The sequence below is a fragment of the Python bivittatus genome, unplaced genomic scaffold, assembly GCF_059951505.1.
Source record: "Python bivittatus isolate LINGU-HERP-01145 unplaced genomic scaffold, Pbiv_v1 ctg000690_np1212, whole genome shotgun sequence".
Classification (NCBI taxonomy): Eukaryota; Metazoa; Chordata; class Lepidosauria; order Squamata; family Pythonidae; genus Python; species Python bivittatus.
In genome coordinates, this window is record NW_028277096.1 from 14,413,809 (window position 1) to 14,427,569 (window position 13,761).

The following is a 13,761-nucleotide window of genomic DNA, read 5'->3' on the forward strand; positions in this document are numbered from 1 at the left end:
ACAGAAGGAATGAGGGCGTGGCAAACATCTCAGAAGGGACCCTTCCTAGTTTCTTGGACAGTAAAGGCAAGAGGGGGAAAGATGTACTTTCAGATTTGCAAGGTTCTGTTAATGTAAGCTTACCATAAAGTTAGAGCTAGTGCTTCTGAACAACATGAAGGGACATTTTATCATGTTTGGTGGACGTGTAAAAAAGCCAAAAAAATTGGTACAAATGCATACTTTAATTCAGAACATTTTAAAGATTAAAGTACAACTAAAACCAGAGACTTTTCTTTTAGGACTAATGGACAGGCAACTAGAAAAAAGTCATGGAACTTTGTTTTTATATATGACAACTGCAGCGAGACTATTATATGCTCAAAAGTGGAAAGGGTTGATATTACTCACAATGGATGAATGGTTGGTGAAATGATGGAGCTTGCAGAGATGGCTAAATTGATGTCCTTGATCAGAGAAAAGACTATATCTACATTTGGTTGATTGGAAGCCCCTTATAGACTTTTTGCCTGAAACAGGAAAAAATGCACTTATGACTTGTGGTTTTGATGATTAGGAAAAAAAAGTGGATAATAGAAAAAAAGTGAGCTTTTTTTTTGGTAATCATAGAGTAAGAGATAATTCTGTAATCTCACTTGTATTTGCTGCAGAGACAAATGGAAGCTTCTTCTTTCTATTTCTTTTTATTCTCCCTCACTGCACTTTTGTTTCTTTCCCCTTTCTCTTTCTTTCTTTGTTCTCTCTATTTTGTATTAGTTTGTGTTAGTTTTTATGTTCTCTTTAAAACTTTTAATAACATTTATTATAAAAAAAAGAGCTAGTACCTCTGATTGTGCTTCTTGTCTGGATTATCTTGCAAGGCTGACACATCCGTCATGTTACTCTTTTACATTTTTTCCATTCATGAATTGGGGAGGGGAAATTCAAAGTGGAAAGGATAGAAAAGGGAAAAGACATGCATTTCCGTTTACATCCTTTAAGGAGGATTCCAATAAACAAGAACCGGTTTAGAGAAAGGCAGAAAGAGCTTCACTATGATCAAGAGGTTGAGAGAAGTGCTTAAGTCTAACCTTGAGAAGATGGGGGGGAATATAATAGCACACTTTGAATACCCAAAAGATCAATATGTAGAAGAAGACCAAGGGAGCAGGATAAGGAATAATGGATTTAAGCTACAGATTCTGGTCGAATGTTAGGGAAAATTTCTTAATATGAAGAACAGTTGAATGGTAGAACCAGTTACCCACTGAGGTAGTGAGTTCCCATTTATTGGATTTTTTAAGGAGAGACTCAGCAGCAGTTTACCAAGAATCAATCCTGCCTGCCTGCTGCTTAATTCAAGATGAATTTAAGCAGCTTACACAAGTAATAAACCAAGATAATCATACAAAATATGTACGCAAAAGATGAGAACCAGTTTGGTCTAGTGGGGAAGGCCCCGGGCTAGAAAGCAGGAAACGGATTATCTGGACCCTTATCAGTCAGGTTTCAGCCCAGCTATGGAACGGAAATGGCATTGGTCGCACTTATGGATGATCTCTGGCGGGAGCGGGATGGTGGAAGTGCGACCATCCTTGCTCTCCTTGATCTCTTAGCGGCGTTCGATACCGTCGACCACAGTATCCTACTGGGGCGGCTCAGGGATATGGGGGTGGGTGGCACAGTTTTGTGCTAGTTTACCTCCTTTCTCCGGGGCTGATCCCAATCAGTGGTGATAGGGAGTGAGAGGTCCCATCCTCGGCCCCTCCTTTGTGGGGTGCCACAGGGTTCAGTTCTCTCTCCGCTCCTTTTCAACATCTATATGAAGCCGCTGGGTGAGATCATCCGTCATCATGGGATGAGGTATCATCAGTATGCTGATGATACTCAACTATACATGTCCATCCCTGGTGAGGTAAGTGATGCTGTTTCCGCCCTCTCGCGGTGCCTGGAGGCTGTGAGGGTCTGGATGGGGAACAACAGGCTCCAGCTGAACCGTGGCAAGACGGAGTGGCTGTGGGTTAATGGCTCCTCTGCATCCGGGACATTGTCATCCTTGGAGCTGGATGGGGTAGCACTGCCCCAGACAGACCCAGTGCGTAATCTGGGGGTCCTCCTGGGCTCACGGCTCCTGTGCGAAGAGCAGGTGGCAGCCGTGGCCAGGAGGGCTTTTGCACAGCTTCGGGTTGTGCACCAGTTACACCCTTTCCTGGATCGGGATGCCCTTCGAATGGTGACTCATGCCCTTGTTATTTCCCAGATAGACTACTACAATGCACTCTACATGGGGCTACCCTTGAAGAGTATCCGGAAGCTTCAGCTGGTCCAGAATGCAGCCGCGCAAGCAATTTTTGGGCCCGAAGAAGGACCCCTATAACACCTTTGCTCCGTGAGCTGCATTTTGTTTCCGGGTCCAATTCAAGGTGTTGGTTATCATCTTTAAAGCCATACATGGCATGGGGCCAGGTTACCTGAAGGACCACCTCGCCCCCATGATTTCAACCCCTCCCACCCGATCTCACAGAGAGGGCATGCTCCTGACCCCCTCAGTAAAAGAACTCTATTAGCAGAGTCCAGAAGGTGGGCCTTCTCTGCTGTGGCCCCTGCCCTCTGGAACACCTTGCCCCCGGAGGTGAGACAGGCCCCCTCACTCCAGGCCTTCCGGAGGGATTTGAAGACTTGGCTCTGCCATTTGGCCTGGGGCGGGGAGGGAGGTTGTCAGAAATGGGGTTGGCTAGCCCCCTAGAGGCCTAGTGTGGCCTCTATTGGCCTCTTGGATCTTTTAATCTTTTTTATCTCTGTAAGTGTGGTGGTTTTTTTTATAACTTTTAATCATGTATTTATGATTTTAATTTGACGTAAGCCGCCCAGAGTCCCCCATTGTGGGGACATGGGCGGGGACAAGTTTACTAAATAAATAAATAAATAAATATTAGTTTTTATCTTCCTTTTAAAAAGTTGTTTCAGAGATGCTGACATTTCTATAGTCAGCAATCTGATAAGTATTTCATCACTACTAATGCAAAAATGAAAACTAACTTCCTTCCTTCCTTCCTTCCTTCCTTCCTTCCTTCCTTCCTTCCTTCCTTCCTTCCTTCCTTCCTTCCTTCCTTCCTTCCTTCCTTCCTTCCTTCCTTCCTTTTTAACTGGCTCTTGGATTGAAAGTACAGGCATGTTCTTTCATTCATCTGATAACCTTTACTTTTTGCAACTTGTTCAGGAACAATTTCAGAAAAGACAGAAGCAATGTAGACCTTGTCATCAACAGATGGTTCTGTGTGTTCCTTTTAATGTATGTTATCTCTTGGCTGTGGTTCTAGATTCACAGGACAACCCTACAGATATGTCCTCAGGAATCATTAATACTGTGTTCAGTGAGATTTACTCCAAAGTGAATTATGATTGTCCTTCAACCCTGATACATATAACATAAATAGGCCAAATTTGCCATCGCAGAAGGTTGAAATATGACATACTACAGTTCCAAAAGTCTTGATCTATGTCTGTAGAATTAATGGGTTAAAAGTAGAAGAAGGAGGTTGAAGCTCAGAAGGAACTCACTGTATGAACTATCAGCCAGTGAAATCGGCTGCCGAATGAAGTGGTGCATTCTCTTTCCTTAGTGGTCTTCAAACAGCGGCCAGATAGTCTTCTGTTAAACCTGCTCTGGTGGATCCTGCTTGGAGCAGGGACTTCGAGTAAATGATCTCTAAGGCCCCTTTCAACTATGGGATCCATTCCCTTGAGATTTATCTGAAGAGAGCTATATGTCACTCATGGCTGGAACTTAAGAAAGCAGTAGGAGTGGCCAGAGAAAGAGATTTAGAAAAGGTGGTTAAGGGTCATTGAGTCCAAACTTTTGCTCACGGAGGAAATCTAAATCGAAGCATAATACAGATAAGTGCCTAGTGTCAATCTGAACATGTCCAGTGAAAGAAGAGCCCACCACTTTGCTGGATAATTGGTTGCAATGTTGAATTGTTTTTACTGTTAGGAAATGGTTTGGGTTTTAATTTCCAGTGGGAATCTGCCTTCCTGCAAAAGCCATTAGTCTGTGTCCTACTTTCTGGAATAATAATGAGTAGACATTGATTTTTATGAGCCATCCTTTCTGGTATCTGAAAAACACTACTGCATCTCCCTTGCATATTGTCTTCTCAAGGCTAAATATTTCTACTTCATGGGAATGGTTCCCTTCACATGACTTCATTTAGGCCTATCAGATCTGGGCTACAAAAATTGAGTGAGCCACGGTAGCCCTAATTTCATTTCTAGTCTCCTGGCTCTCTTTGTGGCCTTTTGCTGAACCTGCTGTAATTTCTTTGCATCCTTTTTAAAATATCCTGACCAGAACTGAACCAGAATCAAACAGACCTATTACTTCCTGTGAGCTGAAAACTATATTTCTGTTGATCCAGCCAAAAACTGCATTTGCCTCTTCTACAGCCACATTATTGGCTTTCTCGCAGCCATCATTAACTACTAGTCCATGACCTTTTTCACAAATACCATTTACCACCCCATCTGATGCCTGTGCATTTCACTTTTCTTCTGTAAGTGAAGAACTTTGCACTTATTTCTGTAAAATTTCCTTCTGTTCCTTCCTGCTCATTTCTTTAATGTGTCTGGGTCATTTTGAATGTTATTTCTGTCTTGGGTGGTGGAAGCTGTTTCTCCCAAGTCTGTGTCATCTGCAGATCTCTTAAGTATTTGCTCCACCTCTGGCATAACCATTTTCCTGCACACTCTGATGGGGTTATCCATTATCTTTGACACTCCTTTTTTTCTCTCTTTCTGCATCTCCCTTCTCTGTCCTTTCCGTTTCTTAAATTGACATCCATCTTCTCTCCTTCATTCTCTTTTTCCCCCTGCTGATGTCCGCCAGGCAGGGGACATTGCTATTCCAAGTGGGGTTGCAATTGTTTATTTGCGGAAGGTTTTGAAATTAGGCCAACGGTTGTAGGGCCTCATGGTAGCTAACACCTGAATGAAAGATTTGGGGGGAACTTCAGAGCTTGTGCTTCACAGCAAGAAATTGTCCTTTTGAACATGCAAGAAGACGAGACTGTCGCTTAAGGAGATTAAAAAACAGTCTCTCTTTTCTTTACTTGTTCCTCCCCAGCTTTACATGTTTCTTCAATTTAGAATGCTAAAATACTAATTCACAACAATAGCAAAAGCCTTTCAAGGTTTTTGTTGCTATTCTTAGGATTTTCTAGAGAAAAATGTGGTTGGTGCTGCAGGGAGAGGGCAGGGAATAGATCTTTTGTTTTTTTCAAGGACACACCATTTTGTTATACTCCTAATGATAAAAAGGAGACTAGAATGTAGATGTCAGCCTTGAACACTGTGGCTAGAGTAACCTGTCCTAATGAATTAAATCTATATCCAGCTTTATCCGGCGCACATTAGCCCCTGTGCAAATGGCCATAGGCTAGAAAGATGAGAGTTACAATTCACTGTTACTGTAGACAGGGCAGAATTTTTAATATTTGAGGATGGGCTTGTTTCGCAAGGTCTTACTTTCCTGGAGATCAGTATCTAGACTTACTATGCTCCTGCAGTTGATTGGGGTGGAAAATCCCAAAATTTTCTTTTTGACTATTTTCATTTTTTTTCCCTTTTAGCAATTTTATATTCCAAAAGAAAACACAATTTTGGTGAAACCCTCCAGTATGAGAAATGCCATTTTTGCCTTTACCTTGATTATGAAATGACTTGAAGTCATGGGTATATATATACTGTTTTTCATTGTTCAATAACTTCTCCAATGGTCTTGTAATGGACTTCTTAGAATCCAGAAAAGAGAATGCTGATTTACAAAATATTACAAGTTCAGAACATCTGCCCATTGCTCTTTTATCAGGGAGACTGATAGCCATCTCCCCATTGTAAAAATGATAATGGCTTCTTTGAATTGAATTTTATACCTGATAACTACAGGGACACAGCCATGCAGGGTTTTTGGCAATGTTCCAAGGGGTTTGCTGTTGCTGTTGTCTTCTTCCAGGATATAATTCAATTTCCCAGTTTATTTTAGGCCTGTAATCCTGGGATTTCCTTTTCCCACCAAAGAACTAATTCAGGTTTAATCCTGCTGAACTTTTATTTTAAGATCAGCCAAAGTCATATGGGTGCTACCACTTGTTGATGATGAGCCCTTGACCACCTGTCAGCCCTTTGCGGTAGTCCAGACCAGAAACACAAACCTTGAGTACTAACACTACCTTTATTGTAAGGTTACAGTAACAGAATCTTGCAAGTCTGAAAGTACCTCTCCCCTCCCTTACTTTTACTCTCCCAAAAACTAGGAAGAGTCCCTTCTGAGACACTTCCCATACCCCTTTTGCTTCTCTGGGCTGAGATACCTTTTGCATAATGGTTGTCTAAGGTACAGCTCTTCGTCCTGTCTCCCAAGGTCATCCTTTCATACATTACATCATCTCACAAGAACGTGAGAAGCTCAAAAACATCACCTAAAGATCCCTGAAAATGAGTTATAAATCTTGAAGTCTGCAATAAGGGGAAAAATGGCTGAAATCTGAAGACCAATTTTGGTGGAATATTTGTTTGGCTTGGTGTTTCAGGTGTTGTTCTTTTCTTGAACACTGAAGTCTTAGCTCTTCCCTGTTCATGGCTCTCAAATAGGAACACCCTGAAAATGAGGCAGAAGAAGAGAAGCCTATTTTTCAGGGGAAGAAAACAGGAGGGAGGAAGCAAATTGAAGGATACTTTTTGACACAATGCACCATCACGTCTATAGCTCTGGTGTGAACAAGTGATCTGTGTTGAACACTCAGTTCCTCCTCCTCCTCCTCCTCCTCCTCCTCCTCCCCTTTACAACATTCATGTTGTCTGCCCCAGTTCCTTTTGTGTTTAATTTCATGTACATTTGAGGCCATGTAATTGTCAGAGTCAGCTTGTCTATATTTGTGCTTGTTTGGTCTTATCTTCCTCCAACACACCTTGAGGCGAGTCCTTCAGAATCTAAAAGGTGAGTTCTTTGTTCCTGCTTTGTAGTTAAAGGAACAGTAGCAATTTATTTCTTAGAATGGAGCAGGATGAAACATGGGCCTTAGATGCAGTCGGTAATCATGCAGGGGGCAGGACCCACAGCTTCGAAATGCAGCACCACACATCTTCAGCACCACACTGCTGTAACAAAATTAAGTCCAGCAGCTTTCCTGTCTGTCCCATCCACCTTCTGCTGGAACCTCTTCTAGGATACGAAGTTGCCAGAGCTTGGCTCTGTATTACAGTCCAACTCTTAGAAAGTTAAAGGGGAGTGACAGCAATATGAGATGCCTGTGACACTGCCTGATAACAAGGGTCACAGAAAGAAGTGGGAGAGAGTGTGTAGGGAGAAAAGAACATTAGGAAGAAAAAATGGGCAGGGGAGACAAATGGAGGGGTGAAATAGCCAGGGTGTGTTTGTGTGTATGTGGGTTTGTGTGTGCATATGTCTATGTGTGTCCTCTTCAGAGTATTTTGCTTAAAGCCCCCTCCGTCCTGACAGCATCACAGATGCAGTTTATTTCCAAGTTGTTGCAAGCAAACCTTTTACAATACATGTTGCAAATTATACTTACATGGACAAAAATGATAGTGTTGTGTCTTGGGGTGTTCTAGGGCAGGAAAAAGAAATTTTTCCCCTGTTCAGCCTAATGGAAATTGGAGAGGGGTGAATCATGCACAACTGCATTGGCAACTCAGTTTGAAAAGTCAAATCAGTCCAACTGGAATTTTCCTTTGGATTCAGACAATCCAATTCAGATTTGCAAATCAGTTCCAAGAATTCTGTTTGAAAAATGTACTTTTGCATGTGCCCAAGAGTCCATCAAAATGCTGAATGGGATATGTAGTTTTTCAATTCAATCTGGAGTCCTCTGATTCAATTTCATTTTTCAGCCCGGTTCAGAGCTTTGATTTGGACATTTAAATCAGATCATCACATTGACTGAATCATCTTCTAATGGAAGTTCTGAACTGAATATTGGGCCAGCAATAATAGAGGAGCCTGTTACCTTATTGGGCTAGTCAGCAAAGGGATTAAAGTTGCTTGAAGGTGTGACATTTAGTGATTACCTCTGAAGGTCCAGAGATAGGCATCTAGGACACTGAGGTGTTTGAAATCAATCTAAGAAAGAATGGTGGAAAGAGCTGGTTATGTTCAGGCTGAGAAGACAAGATTAAGGAATGCTATGAGAGCTGACTTAAAATATCTAAAGGGCTGTCAGTGAGATGAAGGGGCAGATTTATGAACTCTTGTTCATTTATTCAGAACCAAAGGATGGACACAACAAGGGAACAGATTTGGGGTAACATCAAGCAAAGGTCTTAAATGTCAAGAGCTGTTCAACAGTGGGACAGATGCTGTCTAAAGACAATGCATTCTCCTTATTCAGAGGATCTAATAGGGCCACACAGTGCCTGACTTGCTTCCTAAAAAAGTGCTTTGGAGCATCACACCTGTTGGCCACACCTTAAAGCTGTCATGCCTTTTTCCATTTGTTCATGAATCTGAAGTGTTGCACAACCCTAGTATTTAACCAGGACTACATCTTGCCTTGTAGGTCCCACATTGACCAGGAGGTCTGATTAGGTCTCAAGAGTGCTGTAATTGCCTCTGTGCATTCTGATCATCTACTAATGAGAACAATTTCTTCTCCTTCCTGTTCCCCCCTCCTGGGCAAGTGGCTAAACATGATTTTGTCAGGATTTTCTTTCTCATGGGAAAGGATTCATCCCATTATCTGTACAACAATAACAAATAATATTTTGGCTACAGAGATCATGTGAGAAACACCTGTTATTGTGTGTTGTGCTATTTACTGCCACCTATAGGCATGTGTATGCTGGTTACCCAGTGGGGGTGGCACGGAGCTATAATATAATGGGAGAAACATGCTTAGCCTCTAAAGTTTAGTGTGTGTAGTTTTAGCTCAGTATAGCGCTATGTAATCGTTTTTATGGGTTTTGTAGTTGTAACAAATAACCAAGTAGTGTACCTCTTCTCTGAGAGTTTGTCGCTAGAGATTTTGTTAAGCTTGTGTTGCTAATAAGTCTTGGATGCTACATTATATGAGAAGATGTGTTTTTCCTTATATTTTGTATGATATTTGCATTTTATGGAATTTTGCATTTTTATCAATAAACACCAGTTAGTATATATTTTCTGACTGGATTTCTTTGGGAAACAAGAAATGGATATTGCATTGTGAACAGCTGCAATGCTGATGTGTATCTTTCCTGGGCAAAGTTTCCTGGAGTTTTTGCTGCGCTGCACAGGAGTGTTGTGATTTGCACTCTGCTCGACAGATTTTTCATGTTGCAATGAAAACCTGGCACCTTACATACTTGCATAAGAGTCACAATTCAAGGACAAAAGGGTAGAGGTCATGATGTCATCATGCATATTTATCATTTTTGGTGCCATCATGGCTTGCTGTACACATCTATGCTGCTTGCTCATTTACATGACATAGTCCAAATCTGCCAGATGTCCTAGGGAAGAAACATGGATCTGGAAGGTACCACCTTGGAGGATAATGATGGAGCTCAAGTTGTGTGTGACTATGGAGTGTTTCCAGTTACTGATTTTCTGTAGTTGCCTTTTCTCCCTTTTCTCGATCTGTCCAGGTATGGCTCTGTGGCGGCAGCATGGAGGTCCTCCCGTGCTCTCGAGTGGCCCACATTGAGCGCAAGAAAAAACCGTACAACAATAACATTGGCTTCTACACCAAGAGGAATGCACTGCGGGTGGCTGAGGTGTGGATGGATGATTACAAGTCCCATGTGTACATTGCATGGAATCTGCCATTGGAGGTGAGTCAACATACTTAGGCTTCCATCAGCTGCCTTGTCTCCTAATGTCCATGTTGTGAATCTGTGCGGGATTGTGCTTATAGCAGAGGATCATTCAGTCTTCTGTAGGCATCCCATTCATACAAGCACACACACTGCATAAACCACACAACCATTCCTTACACACAAGGAGGCTGGAGAAATCTAATCCCCCCTCTCTTGCATTGCTCCTATTCCACATCTCTGGTTTTTCCCTTTTTTGAGAGGGAGGAGAAAAAAGATGGTTTACCTCACCACCCAGTGATGGTGGGCAGATTGTTGCTTCTTTCACCTGTTCTGGCTTCTGTGCTGGGAGGACAGCCCGGTCACTGGGATTTGTGGAACACTTTCTCAACATCAGCAGTGGGGACAGCAGCTGGATCAGTGGTTAAAGCTGAAGAATCCAGGGAAATGAAGATAGACTTGGGGACCTTCTCTGTTTAGCTATTTCAGCTGCATCAGTTAAACAATATGCATGTGGGGTAAATGTCTCTCTTCTACCAATCCTGATGCAACCTCGGTGCAGAGAAGGAGGGGTTTTATGTGCGCTTCTGCATATGTGCACACACATACACACAGAAACAATATATGTAATGGACGTATTGCCCATATATTGAAAGTGAGTATACATGCACAAATATGTATTATATGTGTATGTGAGAGAACGAGTATAGGTGTGCATCTATGACCTCCATCTATCACCACTCACCTCTTTGGGGACTGAAAAAATTGCCCACTCTTGACATAAAACAATGCATGCCTGTATCTATGCATGTCCTCTAAAAGTATGTATCTGGACCTATTCTCTTCAAATGCATCTTTTGCATACATAGTTCTGCAAAACTATTTTTGAAACAACATTTTCTCTAAAATACACATGTTTTGGATCTTTGCTGAGAACTGTGCCGAAAATTTGGGAAATGTGTATCCCACCCTTACCTTCACTTGGGAAATGTGAATTTGACTTGGTCGCTGAATGGTGGTGGCCAGATAAATCCTGTAGTACCCTAAACATGACTGCCACCAGGGATAAACTCTTCCAAGGCCAACCCTACCTTTAGCCAAACCAAATCAGCTTGGAGGATATAGGTGGAAAATTGGCAACATCTCCATTCCTTTTTCCTGTGCCCCCTACATATCATTTTTGGGTGTCTAAGGGCCAGATTTAGCAGTGTCTGGGAGCTTGAGGGCCTCGGAATAGATAAGGCTACATCACATATTTGGGCCAGGCTGAGTTTGTGCTATGACTTAAAACAAAAAAACAAAAAAACAAAAAAAGTGTGACTCACTCTACAGCTTTTGCATCCCTGCCTCATCAGAATGGCAGGAATATGTTTTAAGCAAACATGGTAAATGTGATCAAAGAGGACTTTGATGATCACAGCTCCCTCCTTTGCACAGATAGAATGGAACAAGTCAGTGGCACATGCAAGAGAGTTGAAACAGGTGAGATGGCAGTCCTGGCAGCGCGATCCAAGCCTGCCCCTTTTGTACAAGTGCTATTTTGCCTGCTTTGACCTTCCCTTCAGATATTGCTGGAACAAGTAATGTCATCACAAGATCCCAATCTGCTTTCAGCATGTAGGATGGGGTGAAGAAAGTGTGATCTGGGCAGAAAAAAATGTGTCCTGATCCAAACCTTAGCCCATATACACCAGAAGACATACTGATTTTTTTTTCCCCCTCTCTTCTTTATTTCCTAATGGGAAGGGAAGAGAGGAAATGGCAAGGAGAAGCAGAGATGGAAGCTTCTAAACTAGGTTATTAGGGTGCTAAAGTAACTTTGGAAGCTGCCAAACAAGATGACTGCAATGCCAGGAGCTCCATATGGATAGTTTTCTAGGAGCTGTGACGGGCATGAAAATGGGCCTCCGCTTGATTTCAGATTTTGCTTTTTCATTTGAGAGTACATAATTCCCAGTTGAACATTTTACATGAACCTACCTGGATGCCAGTTTGCTCCCAGTTTAATTGCAAGGTTCTGTTCCTGGCAGGATGGACCCCGTTGGCCATAGGTGCCCTCTGCCTATTCATACAGATGCTGGAGCCCAACCTAGTTCATGCCACTGAATGTTGGTGACTGCAATTATTTACTATCCTCCCCCCACCCCAAAAATGCTAAAATGGTTATGTTAAGTCTCTGATAGGCTTCAAAGAAGTGTTTTGCTTTAAACATGCCCCAAGACTCCCCAGACAGGCTTTAAATTTTTATTTTTCTCAACCCTCATTCCAATGACAAAATTTTCAGAAATAAAAACTCAAAACGAACAATAAACAAACAAAAGAGCAATTCTTAGCTACAAGAGGTGAACCATCTATACCCCTATGAGCTTTTTTCTGTATATAAGTGAAGAAAATTCTCTGAACTTGAACTCCAACTCCTAGGGAATTTGTGGATGTGTCCATATCATTTTCTTGGAAACATTGTGGAAGTGCTTTGCAATTGCCTTTTTAAACCTCCCAGGGTACTCTATCACCTGCTGGTCTCATCCAAATACTAATCAGGTCTGACACTGCTTCTCTTTTCAAGATCAGCCAAAGTCAGCTAGATGCTGACTTCTATATGTATTCTTTTCTTAATTGGAGTAGGCTAGAACATTGCCATTTTATAACTTCCCAGATATTTTTTTTTTTACTTTACCATCTAGGCTACAGATCTGGTTGTCCTAATGGTCTCCCATCCAAGTGCTAACTAGATCTAACCTTGCTCAGTTTTTTTTTCAGATTGGCCAACGTTGGCTAATTGTTGGGTTTTTTTTTTTTTAAAAAAAAGCAGAAATAATAATTTAATAATCAGGTTGATGGCTAACTGGGGAGAGTTCTACTAGTGAAGATACATCGTCAATACAGAAGCCAATTGTTTATTCAGCCTTGTTTAGAAATAGGATCTGAACTTTCAAAACAGGCTTTAAAAACTGATTTTTTTTCTTCTCTGGTATCTGATTTCAGCCTTTGTTTTTCTGCTTATCATCTCCTTTGGTGTTTTATTGATCTTTTAAATTGTGTTTTGCTTTTTTAAAAAATTCTTTGCCTTGAGAATTGTTGCCTTGAAAGACAAGCTCTGTGTGTTTTCTAAGCCGATAACAGAATGTAGGTTGAAAAAAAAGGAAAGAAAGAAAGAAAGAAAGAAAGAAAGAAAGAAAGAAAGAAAGAAAGAAAGAAAGAAAGAAAGAAAGAGCACATTAAGATGAATCCTGAATCTAAACTCCCAAATAATAGAAATTATAATTCCAAATGTTCAGAAACATTTACCACCCTGGCTGATACTTCTTTCCAAAGTGAGCAGTGTAAAGATTGAGAAAACCTACTTTTGCTTAAGAGATTAATATCCTTTCTTTTCTGTCTCAAAAGTGAACACAACATCTCAAAAACCCATAAAGATAGAAGTGATTAGAAAATAGAAAATTATAACTGGGACTTTCAGCTAAATGCTATGATGCAGAATGGTCCTGCCCCAATTTTTATCCAACTTTTTCCCTTTATAAGCTATTTCAAAAATTGACCTCATCCCATCAAGTTTTAAATTATTTCTTTCCACTGCATTCCTCATTGTATGAGATGCCCAGGCCCTGCTGTTCACATTTTAGTCCTCCAAAGATTTAGGAGTTTTTCTTTTCCCATCAGATTTTTTTTTTTTTTTTTTTTTTGGCACTTCTGAAATACTGAGATTTCCATAAACATTTAGACAAATGGTGCTATTTTTGGCTGAATATTCAGTGGCATTCATTTCTGAACACTGGCAACAGAAAGAATGAAAATTCAATTTATGGGAGCATAATGCATTGGTTACACATCAGTCATCTTCCATAACACCAACACAATTAAAAAGTATCAACAGCAAATGCTTCTATGAATATTGATTTCTACTGCCTACCATGGGTTTGGTCAATGAAGATTTTCATGTAACACTTCAGTGTTTATGATGTAAACTATTTTAAC

General features: G+C 41.2%; 1 protein-coding gene across 1 annotated transcript in view; it reads left to right on the forward strand.

The window, feature by feature from the left end:
- Positions 1 to 13,761, forward strand: part of GALNT17 (polypeptide N-acetylgalactosaminyltransferase 17) — a 233,785-nt gene that overhangs the window by 200,981 nt on the left and 19,043 nt on the right. The window contains exon 7 of the mRNA XM_088152409.1: positions 9,619 to 9,804. Within this exon, the coding sequence (XP_088008535.1) occupies positions 9,619 to 9,804 (186 nt within the window). The remainder of the gene's footprint in view (positions 1 to 9,618; positions 9,805 to 13,761) is intronic.